Source organism: Somniosus microcephalus, chromosome 10 (genome assembly GCF_052327205.1).
Source record: "Somniosus microcephalus isolate GS21.2 chromosome 10, FLI_Smic_1.0, whole genome shotgun sequence".
In the NCBI taxonomy this organism is placed as follows: domain Eukaryota; kingdom Metazoa; phylum Chordata; class Chondrichthyes; order Squaliformes; family Somniosidae; genus Somniosus; species Somniosus microcephalus.
The window spans coordinates 107,026,140-107,047,773 of NC_140996.1; the positions used below are offsets into that span (position 1 = coordinate 107,026,140).

The following is a 21,634-nucleotide window of genomic DNA, read 5'->3' on the forward strand; positions in this document are numbered from 1 at the left end:
GAGATATTGACCTCTGAAATGCACAAGAGCAGTGTAAAGCCAACTTGCCCTTTGATTTTACACTCCCACTGGGGAAGTATCTTTTGTTTGACACTGATGGAAGGCACTAGGTGGGAAATCACATGATGGTATCCATGTTCAACATAATGCACAGCACGGTTCCATGATCTTGGTAGCTTCAAAGTTGAAAAGAAAAGCAATGAATCATCTTACAGGTGTGAATGCAAGTTTATTTCTGTTCCACACACTGTTCAATAAATACAGCAGTTCTTTGCACAGCCCCACTAATGCACTTTGGAAACAACCATCATATACATAACTAAATAATTTGACTCAAAGTTCTCCTTGTGGATCTCTCACACACACACATGACTTCTAATCTGTGCATATAAGTTCTAGTATTTTAATAATGAATGATAGAATAATCTATTAATTATTGAAATAATGGCCAATATCAACATTGGTTTAGGAACAATAATACGTACAAAAGTAGTGCTTTGAGCAATAGGGGTTTCTAATTCAGAATGGAGCCAGCTATGTGATTGTTTTCACAGTCACCAATGTGAGAGATACTATGATCCTGTCAAAGAACTGTGTTTAGAAGTCAAATCAAATATTTTGACTTGCAATAAGATAAACCAATGCGTGAATAAATTAATATTAGAAATCATAGAAATTTACAGCACAGAATGAGGCCATTCAGCCCATCGTGTTTGTGCCGGAATGTTTAGAATGCTGTCTTAACTCAGTAAACAATACGTATTTAGGCCAATCAATACTGTAGTATGATTCGTAATCATCATGATTTATATTACATTAACACTCCACAGAATGAAGATTGACTTATTTGGGTGCATTCTTCCAATATATGCTTTAACTAATAGTCTGGGATTAACCCTTGACAAGCGGTAACAATCTATTTTGAGGAAAATTAAAGCTTCCACTCACTGGTAAAGCTTTGAAGTTTTGTTTGCCTTATGATGACTGGACATCAAAATAGCTCTGATGGGATCACCAGATCCAAAATTCCCTTCATGTATATCAGTGTTAGGTTTGAATCAGGTAGTGGATTTGTAGCTAACCAAGATTTCTTAAAAACTTCTTTATTTAATCAAAACTGTAAAGTTTACAACCCTAGTGTTCCTGTGTACACTGAGTTAGCAAGTCAGACAACCTGTCAGGAAGGGTACAGGTTTGCACTTCAATCTCCTACATGAGTGGGGTGGTATTGAGCAGAAACTGGGGGTTCTTCACAGGATGAGAGGGAACATCTGACGGAGTCACCCTTGAATGTGTATTTGTACACTTTTAATGGTCCATTCTCTCGGTTACATTGTGGAAACCCAAGAAGAGGATAGGACAGAAAGCTTTGAAAAAGTAAAGGAAGAAATCTCAAGCTTAAAAATAAATCAAGAGGTCATGTTGGAATGAACTCAACCAAAATTTGGTATTTCTAAACATAATGTTACTGGGCAGAGGAGAATGAATGGTTAGATTCTGTTTATGTACAAGGCAAGGACCATAATTATAATTAGAAAATAATAGAAATCTAAACCAAAATAGTGTCTTCCAGCATTTGGGCACCGTCCACATCTTTGTCACCATTTTATGTGTAGATTCCATACCCCCCACTCCCACAATTTTTCCTCTGTCTCCTTGTAAAGATGGTGACTCATGCTAGGGTTCAGTCCCAACCCTTCAGTACTTCTCTCAAGTAAAAGAAAGAGTTTGCATTTATATCGTGCCTTTCTTGACCTCTGGACATCCCATAGCCAATTAAGTACTTTTGAAGTGTAGTCACTGTTGTAATGTAGGGAAATGTGGCAGCCAATTTGTGGACAGCAAGGTTCAACAAACAGCAATCAGATTAATGTCCAATTAAACTGTTTTAGTGATGTAAAGAAAGACTTGCATTTATATAGCGCCTTTCATGACCTCTGGACGCCTCAAAGCGCTTTACAGCCAATGAAGTACTATTTGAAGTGGAGAGACTGTTGTAATGTGGGAAACGTGGCAGCCAATTTGCGCACAGCAAGGTCCCACAAACAGCGATGTGATAATGACCAGATAATCTGTTTTTGTTATGTTGTTTGGGGGATAAATATTGGCTAGGACACCAGCGGAGCTCCCCTGCTCTTCAAATAGAACCATAGGATCTTTTATCTAAGTGGGCAGACAGGACTTTGGCTTCATATCTTATCCAAAAGGCAGCATGTCCCAACAGTGCAGTACAGCCTCAGAACAGTGCTGCAGTGTCAGCCGAGATTATATGCTCAAATCCTGGAGTGGGGCTTGAACCTCGACCTTCTGGCACCGAGGTGAGAGTGGTGGCACCGAGGTGAGAGTGGTGGCACCGAGGTGAGAGTGACACCAAATTATTGGTTCTTTATTTCTGTAACAGTTAGCCAAAAATCTAACTGGATTCGTAAAGTTCTTCATTATTAGGGAATGAGTGGATCATTGTTTTGTGATTTAAAAATAGATCATTTGTAAACTACTTAGTGCTATTACAAAAGTGTTATTAGGATTTGTCCCTGTACTTTTAATAATTGTATATGTAAGAATGTCCAGATTAGATTCTTGTATATACTAATAGCATTATTTCCTCTATAATCTACTATTGAATGTCACTCAATAAACTTTGTAGCAATTACATTGTAATGATTAATGCTATAGTGTGGACATTACTGTGCATTAACTATATTGAACAGACTGGCATCAGTGTCTGTTATTCCACTTGTCTTTTTTTTAAGGCTGAAAATACTGCTGCATGCAACAAACCTCAAATTATTATTCAAAATGGGAAAAAACCTCTGGGAGTGATTACAAGTAGTACTCTCATTTTGGAGTTCAGATAGTTGTAAATGATGTCAGAATTTTTTCAGAATACAGGAAACTTTGTTATATCCGGCACCGACGGGACCGAGCTGTTGCCGTCCCATCAAAACTGCCGGACAAACCAGCGCTAATGTTGAAACATACGGAGATTTTGAGCTCCGTATCTGGCAACAAACCCTGTTGCTTCTAAACAGTCGCCGTACCTTGCAAGCGTCTCTGTAGCTTAGCAACAGCTTCAGCGAGACCTTGCAGAGCCTGACTGGTGAAAAAAAAGCAACAAAAAGAAAAAAAAACTAACAAACGGCTCCTGATTTTTGCCGGTGGCTCAAGCATTCCAGACAGTTAACCTCCGGATAAACCAAAGTTTCCTGTATTGTATTGGAATAATTTCCAGTTTTTTGTTTTCTATATAATATCAACTATTTAATAGTAGAAGTGGACTGTTCATCTGTGGAATCAACTTCCCTGATGAAATGCTGCCCATTTGTCAGAATGAAAAGTTTAACAAAAAATCTATTCTACATCTTAAAGATCAGGAGAATTATATTGTGCAGTGTGGTTTTGATTTTATATTTGTCTTTGTGGCTATCTAAAACCTGTATTGGACCAGACACCTTCATAATGTGTTCCTGACTATGCACTGTTATATACTCTTGCATTGTTACTTGTGTTAATGATTCTCCTTTCCCAACAGCTTTACTTCTTCTCCAGGTGAAAATACATTTACAGTGAACATTTATTCCCCTGGCGAGCAATTCACTCGGATTTGGGTACAAGTATTGGACCGGAAGGATGGATCTTTCCTTGTCAGATACAGAATGTATTCAAGCTACAGGGGCCTGGTAATTGAGGTTAAATTCCAAGATGAACATATCTGTCAGTCACCATATGTTTTAAAAGGTACTTGTGGTTTTTCTATATAAATGGTGTAACATGTTGGTATACAACTACATTGGGCCAAATCTTGCTGGAGTGGGGCATCTTGTGGTGTACGCCATTAGACCTTTACCTGCACCCTTCAGCACAAACAATTTTTGCACAGTAACTTTCTGGAAGTGCGAGCTGATAACGGCTTGGCAAGGGCAACAGGGCATCTGGGATCTTAGTGAATGGCAGGATCAACAGTCTATCTCCTTAACCAATGAGATTCAAGGATTGAGCAAGAAACAGGAACGACAAAGAAAGAGGGTGAATTAGAGTCAAATCAGGAACAGAAACAGATGGAAATAAAGTTTGGATTAAGAGAGGGAGAAAAATAGGAAAAATAAAAAATTGCCATTTTTAAATTCTCAACAATTTACGTGCGGGAATGAGATTAAACAGTTTAAATTGTTTCCTTTCTGGGTCAGAGAGGTTGATTGCCATTGGCATTAAAGTTATCACCGTTAGAAGGGTACTTACGATCTTAATCACCAGCCTTAACTTTGTGGCAAGCTTAATCGGCAATTAATGTGCAAACCTAGCAAGTTCTTAACCATGGCCTAGATTTTGCAGTTGTAATGACGGCGAAACTGTCAGTGTTCGCCGTTATTACCCTGTGAAACTGATAGCAACTTAAGGCATCTGCACATGCACAGTTAAATGAGGAAATCCAGAAGTAGCTGTCAGTGATTCCCTGCTCCTCCACAGGGTACGCTGTTGAAGACCCCGCAGATGACAATCTTTGAGAAATCACTGAACTGATGAGAACTTCCCCTTTTACGCTGTAATATCGCTGTTAAAAACCCGTTAAGCCTTGTGAATGAGATGTAACTGGGTTTTTAATGGCGTACTAAGTCATAATTACTGTTAAACAACCTCCCTGGCCCTGAAAAACTAGTTTTATATTTGTGGAATGTAAATTTTTTCCATTATGTTAAAAATTCCATATTTTTTAATATAATAAAAAAACTAACATTTATTTATCATATTTCAGCTTCTACCTTAATCCCTTGTGTGTGTCCCATTCTTTATTTTGCTCTCTGCAAAATTTATAAATAAGTGCATTTTACTTCCTGGTTTGCTGTCTCTGAGAATTCTTCAGTGTGATTGGCTGCTTAGCCTGCTTGATGACATCACTGTTGCTGGATGCTGGAGATCCCCTAGATTTGACACCAGAATCAAATTAACGTCAGGAAAGGAGAAATCGCTAGATCTTTGTGGGCAGCTTTCTTCGAGGTCAGCGGTGAGTGCTGTCACTTTGCCGCTGACCGCAAATTCTGTGCCATTAATGGAGAGAGATGCCGTTTGTGTGAAGCAAACAGTGAATCGACGAGCAAGTTCTGGAGATTCGCAACTCACAACGTATCTCTTAATCCTCTGAACTTGCTGGTCGATTTGCGCATTAATAATGGATTGCGTCGTTAACACGCCGTTAATTTTCCGGTATGATTCGGCCCATTGTATCATGAAAGAGCTACAGATAAGCTCATACTTTTTGACTTCTTTTATGTTCAACTCTGGATCGTAATTGAGTCACCTTGGGCAAATACTGAACAGAAATGAGGGGCGTTCCCACATAGAGGGAGGAAAAAGGTGTCGGGGAATGCACCTTGGGCCATTCTTGCTGCACTGGGAGTAGAGATATTTGCAGATGAATGAGAATGTGCTGTCGTGGTGTGCTTCATATGCTGTATTCCTAAATACCAGCCCTATTACAGGAATATTACTCGACTTTAGATTTTAATTATATATCTTTTTTTTGCTGATATCTAATTGGTAGATTATTTAGAATGCAAGTGACTAAATCACCATTTATGCCAATTAAAGCACACAGCTCCTTTGAATTGTATTAACTGCAGTTGTAAACATATAATTATTTATGGTTGATTTCCTGTGGTGTTGCACACGGGGAGTCAAGACCAAGTGTAGTGTTCAGGTGAAGTAGAGTTAGAAGGCAGGGGATAATTGGACCAAGGTACTCAGATGTAACACAGTCATCATTTTAAAGCCATGTATTCTATCCTTTATTTATATACAGTAATATATTTTATTTATTATTCATACTGAAATAACAAAACGTACAGCAATTTGGGGAGGAGAATTGGTTGGAGTATAAGAGTTTCTCTGGTACAAGCTAAGGAGCTGGGAGATTCAAACTTACACCATTAGCAGGTGTGTGTAAGGAGAAGCTTTGTACATCGTTGATTCTTTCCAGTGCAGACAAACCAAAGGATTCTTGAGTTGGAATACCAGCAAACCAGAAGTTTGGCACAATACAATGATCCAATATGTGACACCATAAAGTGATGAGATGCAAGTTTGCACCTACAATCTCCTGCATAATTGTGATGCAGATGTCAGCTATTCATTTATAGGGATGCGCTGAGTGGAGCGAAAATCAGATGCAGAGTCATTATCAGGCCACAGTTGTATGCTTCCTGGCAGTTGGTTCAAGTTCCTCCTAGGTAGAGCCTTAAGAGAAGACAAGGCACAGTAAGTGGTGTTGGAAAAGCATAAAATGAGGATTACATTTCTTTAGAGGACAGACACTTCTCAACAGAGGCAGAGAAAAAAAAATCTAGTTAGTTAGTTTTGCACACCTCCCAAGGTGCTTTCATTGCACTTTTTTGTTGTTTCATTTTGGGGAGAGCAAGCTCTATGCGCTACTGTATTTTTTATACTGGCAGTTCGTTCCAGTATGTGTAATGGTCCAATGCTCCCAATCTAATACATAGAAATACATAGAAGTTACAACACAGAAACAGGCCATTCAACACAGCCAGTTCACATCGGCATTTAGCCTCCGCGCGAGCAAATAATTCTAATCGTATCTACCCAGCTTGTTCCCATATCCCTTCAACCCCTTTTCCTTCATCTACCTATGCAATCTAATCTTGAATGCTGACAGTTTTTGCTTCACCATTAACCCTGGATGTGAATTCCATAGCCTCATAACTCTGTGTGAACAAGTTTCTCCTGCCTCAGTTCTAAATCTCTTGCATCTTAATCATGTCTGACCTTTTGATCGCAACCCTTCCCCCCATTTACTGAAGATGTCTGCTACCTTGTTCCATCCTTTCATAATTTGAAACACCTCTATTATATCAGCCCGTGATCTGCATTGTTACAATGAAAAGGACTCAAATTTTCAAGTCTTTCTTGTATTTGCATTTCCTCATACCAGGTGGCATCCCAGTGAATCTGTGTTGTACTCTCTCTTAAGCCTCAATATCCTTCCTCTAGTGTGGAGCCCAATACTGCACATGTTACTCTAACTGAGGTCTTATTAAGATTTTATATAAGCTCATTATTACCTCTAGGCTTTTATATTCTATACCTGTTATAAAACCTAAAATTCTATTAGCTTTTTTTGTAGCATTATCAACTTGAGGTGCTGCTTTTAATGTTCTGTGACTCTGCACCCCAGGTCCCTCTGCTCTTCCACAGTACCAAGCCTATTCCCATTTAGTGAATAATTAATGTTTTTTTACCAAAATGCATCCCCTCACATTGAATTCATCTGCCACTTTTAGCTCATTTACCTCATATTATCAATATCCATTTGCTGTTTCCTTTGATCTTCTATAGAATTAACTATACCTCCTATTTTGGTATCATTTGCAAATATTGACACCACTCCCTCTAGGCCTATATCCAAATCATTGAACAGAAGTGGCCACAGAAAATGAAACCTGAGCGACACCACTACCTGCTTTCAACCACTCTGGAAAAGCTGCTCTTAACTCATACTCTCTGTTTTCTCCTTTCTAACCAATGTTGAATCCAGTTTGCTATCCTCCACCTAATTCCATAACCTTAAACTTATGTAGTAATCTACCAACTTTATAAATGACAAACTTAAAAGGAAATTTAATCTTTTTAATTATGTATACATCAGAATTCTTATACTTTATGAATAAATTGGATTAATATTGTGAAACCATAGTCCTTTTAAGGTCACTGTATGTAGGACAGCCTAGTATTTGTAGCGTGTTGCTCTAAAATGCTGTGCCATGGATTTACATCTGCATTTTCCAATATTATGGGCTTAGATGGGTCAGATCATGAGACTGAGAAAATATTCATTTTTATACATACACATGTATATAAAACAATATTCATTTAGAAATTCTGAAAAGTTATATATGAAGTTGCTTCAAATTTAATCTTGAAATGGAGATCAAACTTTAGATCCTATTTACAAAGTTCATGCTGAATTGGGGGTATAAATTTTAAGTTTAAAACATGAAAGGAATTGGTGGGTAGATGTGGAAAAGTTCTTTGTTCTAAATCCAGCAAATAGAACTAAGTAACATGAACATAAGGCAAGGAGCCAGCGGCCAGGAGTAACTGCTCCACATTTAGTGGTTTTTGGTCATCCAGATGTCTAATATCATCATGATTAAAAGTCTACAAACTAAGCCAGTGAGAAATCCACCTAAGTAGAGATTTTGCTTGCCTGATGTGGCCAGCACACATACGATTCACTTCTCCAAGTCCGGAGAACTTAGTAATACGTTGGCAAATGCCAAGACTTAAGGATCCCCAAGTTTGTGCGGGGATATTGCTGGAGTTCAACTAGCTAAAACCACTACTGAAATGACTAGCACGGAACACTGGTGACTTATGGAATAGGTTTCCACCTAGTGCAATGAATGCAGAATTGATTGAAGCATTGTTGGGGATACCTGTATTATTTCAAATGTATTCTACTAAATACAGGTTTCCCCAAGTCACTGGGAAAATCCTTTCACGAGATTGTGACTGGACGTGGACATCCTAAGCATCTGTAGCTTCTCAGCTCACCCACCATCACAATTTTGCCAGTGGCACACTTTGATCAGTCTCCTAGTGCTCCCTCAATCTGAGAATCCTCCCACACTCCAGGACTTTTTCCTTCCCTCACCCTGATCCCAAACTCTTGGGCGGTGGAGCACCCGCCAAAAGCCTTCCAACTTCCCATCACTTACACATGTAGGGTTAGAAATTACGGTCGGCACTGTGCCTCCAACCCGCAAATCAATTACGAACCTACCTGCTGGCTGCGAGAATTGTGGTCTCGGGCCTCGAGGCAGAGGGCAGCGTAATGCCACACAGATCCCAGGGACGCAGGCAGTGCGGAATCGTCCCTGGAATCACATGAGCCTGGTCCTCCAATCACAAAGCAGAATTCCATTTTAATCATTTTAAAAGGGAATCCCTAATGAGATGTAATGGAATCCCAAAATCTAATAATTATACAATTTACAGAATTGGAATTTATTCATAATTACCTTCATTCAACCAACCTCATGAAAAATTTAATATTTTTGATAATTTTATACATTATTAAAACTAATCTGGGCCAATATTTGCATAAACTAATTTCATACAGTGTATGTACATAATTTAGGATATGAAAATGTTTAAATAATAGCTTAGATATACCTTTACGCTGATGCAAACAGGCCCTGCGCCTGCTTGCATCAACCGTAAGACTTCCGTGTGCAACCGCTGGCCAGTCAGTGGGCAAATAGCCCAACTTTGCACCAGCGATTGCTTATTTGTGGCCCGCGCAAATGGCTTGTCAGCGCGTACGTTGAAAGGTCACAAGTTCCGGATTTCGCGCATGCGCAAATCCCGAACCTGCGGTGAATTTCAAAGGGAATACGACGGCATGCTCTGAGAGTACGACGTCATACTGCAATTTCAGGTTTCTTAAAACCTAGTTGCATGGAACATCTTGATTACCATCTTCCTCTGTATCCTGGGCTTTAAAAAAGGTAACAGATAAAATTTGCCACATGATTCATTAACTTTAAAAAGTAATCAAGCCCTCTAATGTTGTTTCCACAAAAGTACGCACATAATCATCCTGAGCTCTTGTGCCTTTTCTCCTATCACTTCTTGCTACTCCCGCCCCTGCCCCTCTGACGAGCACCAATGCTTTTTCCTCACTGCTGACCTATCTTCGAGAAAACCTCAAACACTGACATTACCATCTCCCAGGATCCCCACCCAATATTCCCACACACACTAACCTCCCTCCCCTTAAATGCTTCCACACCTTGCTAGCTCCATCCCAACGCTACCATTTTGAAGGACTCATATCTCACTCCCCCACACCCCAGAACTCCACTGTTCACCTCCAACTCCAGTGCATCTGTACCTGAAAACCCTTTCCAACCAGAGCATGGTACTCCCTAGTGCTCCCAAACACCATGTAGCAGTATTAAAGAGTTGTGGTTGTTGGGTGTAGGAGCTTTACAAACAAGGGTTGATGGGTTGTAGGAGCATCAGGTACTATATATTTATAATGTTATATGTTGCAAATATCATTTTATTCTTTGTACATTAAGGGGCTTGTTTAATTTGTACCTGCGGTGTTTGTGATTTACGTGTCTTTCACATTTGTGAAAGAATTCCCATTATAAGTTGTCACTGGTGCAATTTCCTATGTATAGCATAGTCTTTATGTGTCACAAGAGGAAGTTAAGGACACTTTCTACAATGTTCTATGTTTTAGTTAGTGAGCCATATATGATGTGTATCAGTTCCAATATTTTACTATAAATGCAATGTTGCTCACTGTCATATTTTGCCCATTAATACATCTTTACTGTTATTGCTATAGACTTTTACAGACCATCAGCATGGATATTACACAATGAACTTGCAATGATCCAAATTTACATTTATATTCAAAAAGTCAAATGGATTGCACTTAGAGGATGTACATGGATAAATAAGGGTTTAATGGTACAACTATCATTATTTTGGTGACTTGTGAGTTTCTGTTAAGATTTTATTTGGGAGGTTAATTGTAACAGCGAGTGTGTTTTTGTCCTTACAGGCCATGTGTACCATGAGTCCTGTGACTGTCCAGAAGAAGATGGAACCAAGTGGTACAAGGACATGCACGGTCCTCTGTCTTTTCCACAGATACAGCAAGATTTGGCTCATTTTCCTTTTGTGGATCCAGACAGAATTGCTTTAGAAATTGCAAAAAGATTTGGCCAAAGACAAAGTCTGTGCCATTACACAATAAAAGATAATAAGGTAATTGTGTTTGATTTTGTCTGTAGATTAAATAGTAATGCTAAATCTATATTTATGAAGAGTGTTTCAGAAAGATATTCCAGATTTTTAGTTAAAGCAGTGTTCTTACAATGTATTAATGTAGTCCATTGACTGGAAACCTGCATCATGTCCTGAACAGTCTGGCTGTCACATGCAGTCAGCTCCCATTGTTTTTAATGTGATAAATACTTTATGCAAAAAATGATAAATAATATCTATACTGGGCCAGAATTCACTGCAGCCAGCAAACGAACAGCACTTACCGGTCGTAAGACTTGCCCTTGCCCATTTAATTTCCAAGACCTTTTGCACTCGAAGTTGCTGTAAGTTAGAGCTAGCCAATCTACAGGGTATCTGGGGCCTATGTAAACAGGGAAAGCAACTTTGTATCTCCATAATCAATCAGATTAAAGTATTGTTAATAAATAGCGCAGAGTCTGAACTGGGAAGTGTAAGTTAGAATATTGAATTCAACGTCAAATCAGGTACAGAAAGCAAAATAAAGAAAGATTGGATTAAGAGAGAGAGAGTAAAAAAGAGACAAAGAAATTAAGTTTAAAAAGAAATCTCTAACAATTAAAATCTGAAGTAATGAGACTGCACACTTGTAAAAGTTAATTTTCAGTGCCAGAGAGGTGGTTTGGCAGTAATTAAGACTCATCACGCCATTAAATAAGGGACTTAGACTGAAATGGACAAGCCCTAACTTTCTGTGGCGAGTTTAGCCCGTATCTACGATGTAAGTACAGGAACTTCACACTGTTCAATACATTTGAATGGGAAGCCAGACGGTGAGATGCCGTTTTCACGCAGCTTGCGGAGGAGCAACGCATCTCGAACAGCAAAATCCGGATTTTCAAGTTTATCTGCACTCGCCTGAAGTTGCTGTCCGATTTGTGCATAAATAACAGTGAGCACCGTTAGCCTCACTGTTACTTTGACAGTAAATTCTGGCCTATTAAGTTTTGTGTCTATAAAAGCATAGAAATGATGATTATAGAAATAGAGGAATACTGTATGTGTCCCTTTGACGAATTGGATCCAGAAACATATGTATGGTACCACTATTGATCAGGTCAGTCACATAAATTATCACTAATTCATATTCTACCAAAATAAGTTTCTGTGGTATATATAAACTGCCATGACATTTTACCTCATTCTGGACACTATTTGCTAAACAGGCAAATTTTACGGTTACTTTTCATTTGTATGTTGAAATCAGCAAATCTAATTTTTAAGTTCACATTCCCACCCTGAATGGCATATGGTGTAGGTCCCTTCTTGGTCCTGCGTTGACTTTGCATGCATTCTTCCTGCAACCTGCTCAGGGCTTGGCCACAGCCTGTACACTTCAACCTTGTCTCTTGTCCTCACCCTCAGCTCTGCATACTCCCACACTCTTTTGACCCAGTGCCACCTCAGCCTTGGCAACTAGAGCTACCCAAATCCACACTTTGAGGCTGTCTGAAACCGTTCAGATCCCCAGTTCCACTTTGCTCCTATTTGCTATCCAACGAATAGAACGACCCTCCTGCTTAAAAGCAGCGCCAAACTAGGGCCTAGAAATGTCACCTGCACAGGCGGGAGAGATAGCCCACCCCGTACCCATCACCAGCCGGCCTGTGCCTCACCCACACGCCAGGCTGGGACTCGCCATGTACATTAGTAAATACAGAATAATTGTCTGAAAGATTGTAAATATGGAAACATTAATTATCTGAGTGGAATAATTTATTAACTGTGATGGACTATAAATTGAATAATTTATTGTTTGACAAGTGTAAATACAGTTACTCTCCTTGCTCTCAACAAGCATTGAATGTCAGTCAGAAATGCTTTGTTGATTATATTCTGGAATTAATTTCTCTAGACCATGAATTAAGAATGAGATTTTCTTGTATGTTACTAGGAGGACAGATAAAAGGAGCTAGATTTTTTTTTTAAAAAGCAGTCTCAAAGAATGCAAAGATATAGGCCCTGAATTTTACAGGGCTAAAAATAAACTTACCTTTTTGAAGAGTATTTTTTAATTTATAAATGAGTTATCAAATGTCATTTTCTATTTTTTTTTAACTCTTAAGCTGGTAAAACCATGCAAATTATCCATCTTACTCCTGATTGGCTCAAATATTATATTGATTAAAACGAACATATCACTTAATTGAATGATGTGAATTGCCTCAAAAATGTTAAGCTATTATTAGAACTATATACACGAATGAGCCTCCATTGCTAAAAACAGCTTTATAAAAAACCTAACCTAAAGGATATGGGGAAATCAATGAAAGCATTTGAAATGTTTTTTGAAAACAATTTTAATTGCCATCTTTTACCCTAGGATATAGTATCGAAAGTTTTCCCACATAATAAACACCTTAAAAAGTTACATAATTAAGAACAAAATCTATGGTGTTACATTGTTTGGGGTTGAAACCAGTGTGATAGTTTTCCCCTCAGTCTCACCCTTCTATCAGGGGCCTGGTGTAAATTTTGCTACATTCAGAAAACGTGTCAAGCTGGTACATGTCATCAGAACAGTGGCAGCAACCACATGTGCACCATAAGCTTTAAGTTTCAGTGCTTCTGCACTGCAGAGAACCCTTTGTTTTGTATTTAAATACATAAAGCGATGTTGTACATGTAGCTCACAAACTAAATAATGTAGGCAGAACTCACATTGTATATTTATATCTTACATTTTAATTACAGTTTTATAATTTAGCTGAATCAAGATATATATATCTTTCTGTCACTCTTCAGGCGTCACAAACTGCCTGATGTAAACTTCAGAAGTATAAAGAAGCAGAGTTTATCAGTTCCAATGTACTGTATAGAAAAGCTCTCCAGTAATAGAAAATACCACAACGACAACATCAGCAGGCTTTTAATTGACTGTTCCACAAACAAAGCCAGGGTCCACATCTCCAGCTTGAATAGCAATTAACTTAGCAATTAACGGTTAGTGTTTACGTAACATCAATGAAACTTTGAAGCATTAAAGGGATGTACACATTTGGTAGCAGTATAACACATGTTTTATGGTTCTGGTGGACCCACTGTATTTTGCCAGTGTTTTTTTTTGTTTTCATTTCAGTCCTCCTTCTTTAACTGTTTGCGCATTCTTTTCTTTTAATATCTTTCCAGCATCCCACTGGTAAGCTTTAATGTTATCTAATAATTTTCTTTTAAGTAGTTTGCAGGTCATTCAACATGTTAACTCTGTCTCCATGATGGGAGCACAGAGGACTGGGAGAGACAGACTGCATTAGAATAAAGAGTAGTTCAGAAATAGGAGGAATCAGACATGGGGGAGGGGGTGGAAATGCGAGGCAGACTAAGATGGGTTTAGAGTGCATGTGTAAATAAGGTTGGTCAGCTGCAGGCAAAAGTAACCACATGGGACTATGACAGCAATAACGTAAACCTGGCTCAAACAAGAGGAGGAATGGGCACTTAATATTCCTGGCTACAATGTATTCAGGAAAGATAAGGAAGGAAAAAATGGAGGTTAGTTGGCAGTATTGATCAAATATACTGTTACAGCACTAGAAAGGGATGATATACCTGAGGGTTCAAAGATGGATTGGTTAGAGTTAAGGAACAATAGAGCTATTATGCTGCTGGGTGTATACTATAGGCCACCAAATGGTGGGAAGGAGATGGAGGAGCAAATTTACAGGTGGTGAACGGTTCAGACGGGAGGGAAGTGTGCAGTGGTGTCCCCCAGGGGTTGGTGTTGGGACCACTGCTCTTTTTGATATATATATTAATGAACTAGACTTGGGTATACAAGGCATAATTTCAAAGATTATTAGCATTGCTCATATCAGAGGATGGGTTGGTTTATAAGGATAGGAATATACCATGTAAAACACAAATAAAGAAACAACTGAATTTTCTGTTTTTATATCAGCATTTTCAGTCTTTTCTTCATTTATGTTTTACATAATATCCTCCTATCCTTATAAAACAACCTATCCTCTGATATGAGTAGTGTTAATCTAGAATTTACTAAAATTATTGAGACTTCCTGTTTGTCACATTTTTCTTCTTGTCATGATTTAGTAATACTGTTCTAGCTTGGTAATGCCTAGAGATAATGCTTATAGTGTAACAGTAATACTTTTAATAGATAACCCTAATGCCTGGTATTCAATCCTCCCACTGATGTGATGTGAGGCATCCAACTCTGCTGCTATTTTCTTTTTGCTGCTTGGCTAGCCTTACCTCAGTATCTCCAATTCTCTTCATCATCTGCCTGCTACCTGGCTCCTGTTCCCAGACTCTGCTTCACTCTGTACTGACTTCTCCCACTCGCCCTCCTCCTAACTGTGGCCTTTCCACCTCTCATGATCGCACCCTCTTTTTCTTCACCTATCTCCTGCTTCTCATTTCCACCTCTCATGGCCTGTCAGCAAACCACCAATGTCCTCTGCAAACTTTGCCATTGCCATAGCCTTTCCATGGTCTTGTGTCATCCAGTGCAGCCAATGACTATCTCCAACAAACGAGAGTCTAAACACCGCCCCTTGACATTCAACGGCATTACCATCGCCGAATCCCCCACCATCAACATCCTGGGGGTCACCATTGACCAGAAACTTAACTGGACCAGCCCCATAAATACTGTGGCAACAAGAGCAGGTCAGAGGCTAGGTATTCTATGGTGAGTGTCTCACCTCCTGACTCCCCAAAGCCTTTCCACCATCTATAAGGCACAAGTAAGGAGTGTGATGGAATACTCTCCTCTTGCCTGAATGTAATAATAATAATAATAATTCAACTTTATTGTCATTGCACAAGTACATGAACAACGAAATGTGATCTTGCAAGCTCCCATGACTGGGAGAAGCAAAGCCGCTGCGTCAGTGCACGCCGCCATTCCATTTCCACCATTCCTCCTGTCCGACAATCTTCAGCCCAACGCCCGGGCCTGCTCACCAGCTGCTCCTCCTTCCGTGACCTTCTCACCAACCGCCCCTCCTCGGGGCTCCTTCCGTGACCTTCTGCACCTGGTCTTCCCTGATGGTCACCCCTCCAGGTACTAACCAGGCCTGGCTCTGCTTAGCTTCCAAGCCTTGCCAGTGACCCTGTCCCTAGTCCCAGGAACAGGTGTGCAGCTCCAACAACACTCAAGAAGCTCGACACCATCCAGGACAAAGCAGCCCGCTTGATTGGCACCCTGCCCACCGCCTTGAACATTCACTCCCTCCACCACCGGCGTACCGTGGCTGCAGTGTGTACCATCTACAAGATACATTGCAGCAACTTGCCAAGGCTTCTTCGGCAGCACCTCCCAAACCCGCGAACTCTTCCACCTAGAAGGACAAGGGAAGCAGGCGCATGGGATCACCACCACCTCCAAGTTCCCCTCTAAGTCACACACCATCCTGACTTAGAAGTATATCGCCGATCCTTCATCGTCGCTGGGTCAAAATCCTGGAACTCCCTCCCTAACTGCACTGTGAGAGTACCTTCACCACACGCACTGCAGCGGTTCAAGAAGGCGGCTCACCACCACCAACTTAAGGGCAATTAGGGATGGGCAATAAATGATGGCCTTGCCAGCGACGTCCACATCCCATAAATGAATTTTAAAAAAGCCTGCCTAACCTTCCTGCTATTGGCTGCCTCTCGCATCCTGCCTAACTATGTGTCCCACTGCCATTATCCTCTGCCCCTACCTCATTGCTGCCAACCCTTTGTTCCCATTTCTCTTTGTCACCCCCTGGGTTGTTCACTGAAACTTTTCTTGTGCCCCACAACTCTGCCTCTGGGCCCTTCGTAGCCTTCTGCTCTGTTTGCTGCCTTCTCTTATATCCTGCAGTTCTCGCTGTCCTATCTAGCTGGATCCCTGTCTTTTCCCACACTTTCTTTTTTCTCTTGTCTTTTTCCTCCACCATTTTTTTTTTCTGGTTTCAGTCTATGTCTCTCTTACCTTTTTTATCACCTGTTCACCTTCCTTTTGCACCTCTCTTCCCCCAATGAGTTATTTTTATCCATCAATAGTTCAAAATCAGAGCACACAATATTTTAAAGGAGGACAAAGAGGTTTAGGGAAGTAGTTCCAGAAAGTACAGCTGAGGTAACTGAAAGCTCTGGCACCAATGGTGAAGCAGAAGAAGGGGACGTAAACATAGGAGGCTGGAGTCAGAGGACCAAAAGGTGTGGGAGTAATGGCAGCCATTATCATGTTCCACATCTTTTGAAGTTTGTATTATGGGTTAAATTCAGTGACTGTATAATTTAATTCTCATGTTAATCACTTTAAAAAATATATATATTTTAGGTTTATGTAAAAACATTTGGAGAACATGTTGGCTTTCGAATATTCATGGATTCCATTTTGCTGTCCCTGACCCGAAAGGTAAGCAATCATGCTTATGTTTAAGCAAGTTTTACAAATCAAACATTCTCAGTCAAGGTCAAAATTTTAACATCTAGGGTTCAGTGGTAGCTCTCTCGCCTCTGAGTCAGAAGGTAGTTCAAGCCCCACGCCAGAGACTTGGGCACAAAATCTAGGTTAACACTCCAGTGCAGTACTGAGGGAGTGCTGCACTGTCAGAGGTGCCATCTTTCTGATGAGACGCTAAACCGAGGCTCTTTCAGGTGAGCGTAAAAGAGCCATGACACTATTCAAAGAAGAGCAGGGGAGTTATCCCCGGTGTCCTGGCCAATATTTATCCCGCAACAATCATCACCAGAACAGATTATCTGGTCATTATCACATTGCTGTTTGTGGGACCTTGCTGTGTGCAAATTGGCTGCTGCATTTCCTACATTACAACAGTAACTATACTTCAAATGTACTTCATTAGCTGTAAAGCGCTTTGGGATATCCTGAGGATATGAAAGGTGCTATAATAATGCAGTCTTAACATTTATCGATATCTTTTGTCCTTTAAAAATGTACATTTGGAGTTTCAGTGTTTTAATTTATTTTAATTGGAAGTGCATTATTCAAAATGTTAGTTCCTAGTGATTTTATTCTGTTGTATTAAATGTAATCACTTACTTTTGATATTTTCCATCTTCCTATAAATACATGAATATTAACTTATCTCAAATTGGCCGTTTGAGAAATTTTTATAACTGCATGAACTCGGAGCCAATTGGGACTATTTCGGTTGGGGAATAATTCTTGTTTAAGAAGTAGGTACTATTTAATATTAACCCTTTCCTGTCGACGCTGAGTGTACTAGGTCTTTCCTGCCACTAAACGTTTTATCTGTCAGTCTTGATTTTTCCAATGTCCTCCTTGCAGACCTTCCTTCACCCATGCCCTATAAACTCCAACTTGTATAAAATGCAATTGCTTGTATCTCATTGTGCACTAAGCTCCTTGTCCATTACTCCCATTCTCTCGAATCTACAATGGCAACGTCTCTCAACACATTAAATTTAAAATTTTCATTCTCATCTTCAAGTCGCTGTATAGCCTTGTCCTCTTTAAAGCTGCAATTTCCTCCAGACTTGCTCTCCCTCACACATTTTTCAGCCTTCCTCCTGTGCATCCCATCTTCCCTGTATCCTACCAATGGCAGCAGAGCTTTCAGTTGCCTAACCCCTGCTTTCTGGAACTCACTTCCAAGATCCTTTGCCTCTCTCCTGATTTAACAACTTTCTCAAATCCAGCTCCTGTTTTGGGATATTTTGGCCATTTTTAAACAGAAAATTAGTAATAGTTACTTTAAGTGTTTTAAAGCATAGTGTATTAATGGAGTTTTTAAAAAAGGGTCTGAGAAAACAGATAGTTAAGATGCTAATGAGCTAGCTTTGATGTTGATTTGCCATGAATTGTGGATCATGAGTAATTAATTGATAAATGACTTATATCCATTGTGTTGGTTCCAGGTGCTTGGCCGGGGTCTGGCATGCCTTCCTTTTCTGACTGTAAATGGCAAGTGATAAAACTGTCACATGCAGGGAGGCATTTTGTAACAGGATGGCTCTAGCAGTCAGGTTTCTTAGAGAAAGTTGTTAGGGTTTTCACTGAGGCAAAATGATCAGAAAGGGGAGAGAATAATTAGAAGCAATCTGTTTAAATCAAGTAAGAGAACCCAATGGTGAAAGATAGTATGACGTATTCTTTATTTTGCATTATTAGGTAAAGATAAATTGCACAGATTGAATGAAATGGCCCCAATCATAACAACTGTTCTGTATGTTATATCTTGCTGTGAAATAAAGCAGCTTAACAATTTGTGTCAAACCTTGTCTCACCAAGTGTTTGCTCAGTCCACCTTTTGGAGAGATTGAAGAAGTACACGTGCAAAAGACATGAATATCCAGTTCAGGTCACAAGAGGGTACTATTGTTGTGCTATAATACAAGTATACCTAGGACGGCATGACTCAACTTCTGTAAAATTAAATGGTCATACCACTTATGGGAGCGACTGCCACTACAATACCCAAGAAGGTAGCCATGGCGGGCTTGAATTTTTAACCCTATCTTTTCTCCCAAGCCTTCTATCACCTCTCCTAAACTCTCCCTCCTGGCTTGGTGTTTCTGTTCCTCTTGTTATAGTTCTATAAAAATCTTGAAACATTTTGTGCATAACAACAACTACTTTGCATTTATATAGCGCCTTTAATATAGAAAAACGTCCTGAGGCACTTCACAGAAGCGTAATCAGACAGAAATTGGTGCCGAGCCAAAGCAGGAGTTATTCGGAGGGGGCGACTAAAAACTTGGTGAAAGAGGTGGGTTTTAAAGGAGGGTCTTAAAGCAGGAGAGGGAAGTGGAGAGGTTAGGGAGGAAATTCCAGAGTATAGGGCTTAGATGGCTGAAAGCATGGCTGACAGTGGTAGGAGGGGAGTGGGGCATAAATAGAGACCAAAGTTGAAGGAATGTAGAGTTTCAGAGCGTTGTAGGACTGGAGAAGGTTACAGAGATATGGAGGATTGAGACTATGAAAGGAGTTAAACGTGAGGATGAGAATTTTAAGTTTGAGTCATTGGGGAACCGGGGGCCCAATGACAAAGGGTGTGATGAATGAGCAGGAATTGGTATGGGATAGAGTATGAGCAAACCGAGTTTTGGCTGAACTCAAGTTCATGGAAGATGGGAGTCCGGCTAGGAGAGCATTAGAATAGTCAAGTCTGGAGGTAACAGAGGCTTGGATGAGGGTTTCAGCAGCAGATGGGCTGAGCCAAGGGCAGAGATGGGCGATGTTAGAGGTAGAAGTAGACAGTGTTTGTGATAGAGAGGATATGGGGTTGGAAGCTCAGCTCAAATAGGACGCTGAGGTTGTGCACATTCTGGTTCAGCCTGAGATAGTGTCCAGGGAGGGAGATGGAAGTTGTGGCTAGGGAACAAAGTTTGTGGACGCCAGATGCATAAGTGTTGTAAATGTAGAGCCAAAGGCTAGACAGTTGAGAGTTTGAAAGTACAGTTGTAAGTGAGTTTAGGGAGACTTTATTCCAGGGGTGAATGCAGAAGGAAACCGGTTTGGAAAGGGGTAGGAGGATGCGAGTGGTGAGGGATACAAGGAAGTGGTCAGAGATGGCCTTGTCTGTGATCGAGACAATGCGATGAGAGAGGCCACGTGCGATGACATGTCGAAGGGTGACCGTGAATATGGGTAGGAGAGTTTATATGGAGGGGAAGGTTATGGGAGGACAGGACCAACGCTCCCTTTAAACTGCACGGCCACAGAGCGCTCCAGGGATTCCGCGCACCCAGCTTGCCAGCTGTTCAATGCAAAAACCTCACATGCGCGGTATTTTAAATGACCCCTTAAAGGGGCTGCGCGGCACCAAAAAAAATTAGGGAACATTGGACAGGACGGCAATGAAATGAGAGGAGAAAGGGTGAGTGAGATGTAGATTGAAATCGCCAAGGATGAGGAATTTCTCCGTGCTGAGGAAGGAAAAGGAGGGAGGCTGCCTACCCTCCGCAAGCGTTATCAAGTCTCAGCTTGGCTGCTAGAAGAAGCATCTTTCTAAATTCTCATCCAGATTAAGATCCTATTGGTTGAACTTGGATAGCACTGTCGGTGGTCGCAGAGTGATAGTTTTTAAAAAAGGACAATGCAAATATTATTTGTTGAAGATGTATTTCTAATGCAGCATCTTTTCAAATTCCCATAGATTAGGTGTTTGGTTTGGCTTTGCTGAAATCTCACGAAGCACGCAAGAACTGCCAACAGAATGCTGACAAAAACTGATTTGACAAAACTCTGGTGCAGTGTGTTCATGCTAATATATTTTGCTTTTAGGTAAAAATACAAGATTTAGAGTTCTTTGTAAATCTCGGAGACTGGCCTTTAGAAAAGAGAAAAACCACTGAGAAGCTTCACCCTATTTTCTCCTGGTGTGGGTCAAATAATACAAGAGATATTATAATGCCAACATATGACATCACTGATTCAGTTCTAGAAACTATGGGACGGTAAGATGTTATTTACAATTGCATTACTTAAAATTAACTTTTTAATTTTAATTGACATGTATAAATAATCCATAGTATTCAGTAATCGATGTGTTAAGACAAATTATATTCACCAGTGATGCCTTAATGCTTCTTTGTTCAACTAACCTTAGTGCTCAAGGTGGTAGTAGGAACATAAATGACTGAAACTAACTTCAGAGAAAAACAAGGAGGGTTTCCAGATACTGATAATTACGTTTTAGGATATAATGTTACAGCTAGCTGACTTGGCAACCTGAGTAGAAAAGTCTCTAATCTAATTCAGGTAATTTAGTGATTAGCAATACATTCTAATGCCCATATTTCAGGAGCTTAAAGGAAACTATCTAACTGAGTTGCCCAATAATCCTAAATACTCTAAAAAGAGAGACCTGTATAT

The 21,634-nt window shown here is 40.1% G+C and overlaps 1 protein-coding gene across 3 annotated transcripts in view; it reads left to right on the forward strand.

The window, feature by feature from the left end:
- poglut2 (protein O-glucosyltransferase 2) overlaps positions 1-21,634 on the forward strand; it is an 87,077-nt gene that overhangs the window by 929 nt on the left and 64,514 nt on the right. For all 3 annotated transcript variants that reach the window (XM_085998678.1, XM_085998679.1, XM_085998680.1), the window contains exons 2-5: positions 3,533-3,738; positions 10,592-10,797; positions 17,111-17,188; positions 21,044-21,216. In XM_085998678.1, the coding sequence (XP_085854804.1) occupies positions 3,533-3,738; positions 10,592-10,797; positions 17,111-17,188; positions 21,044-21,216 (663 nt within the window). The remainder of the gene's footprint in view (positions 1-3,532; positions 3,739-10,591; positions 10,798-17,110; positions 17,189-21,043; positions 21,217-21,634) is intronic.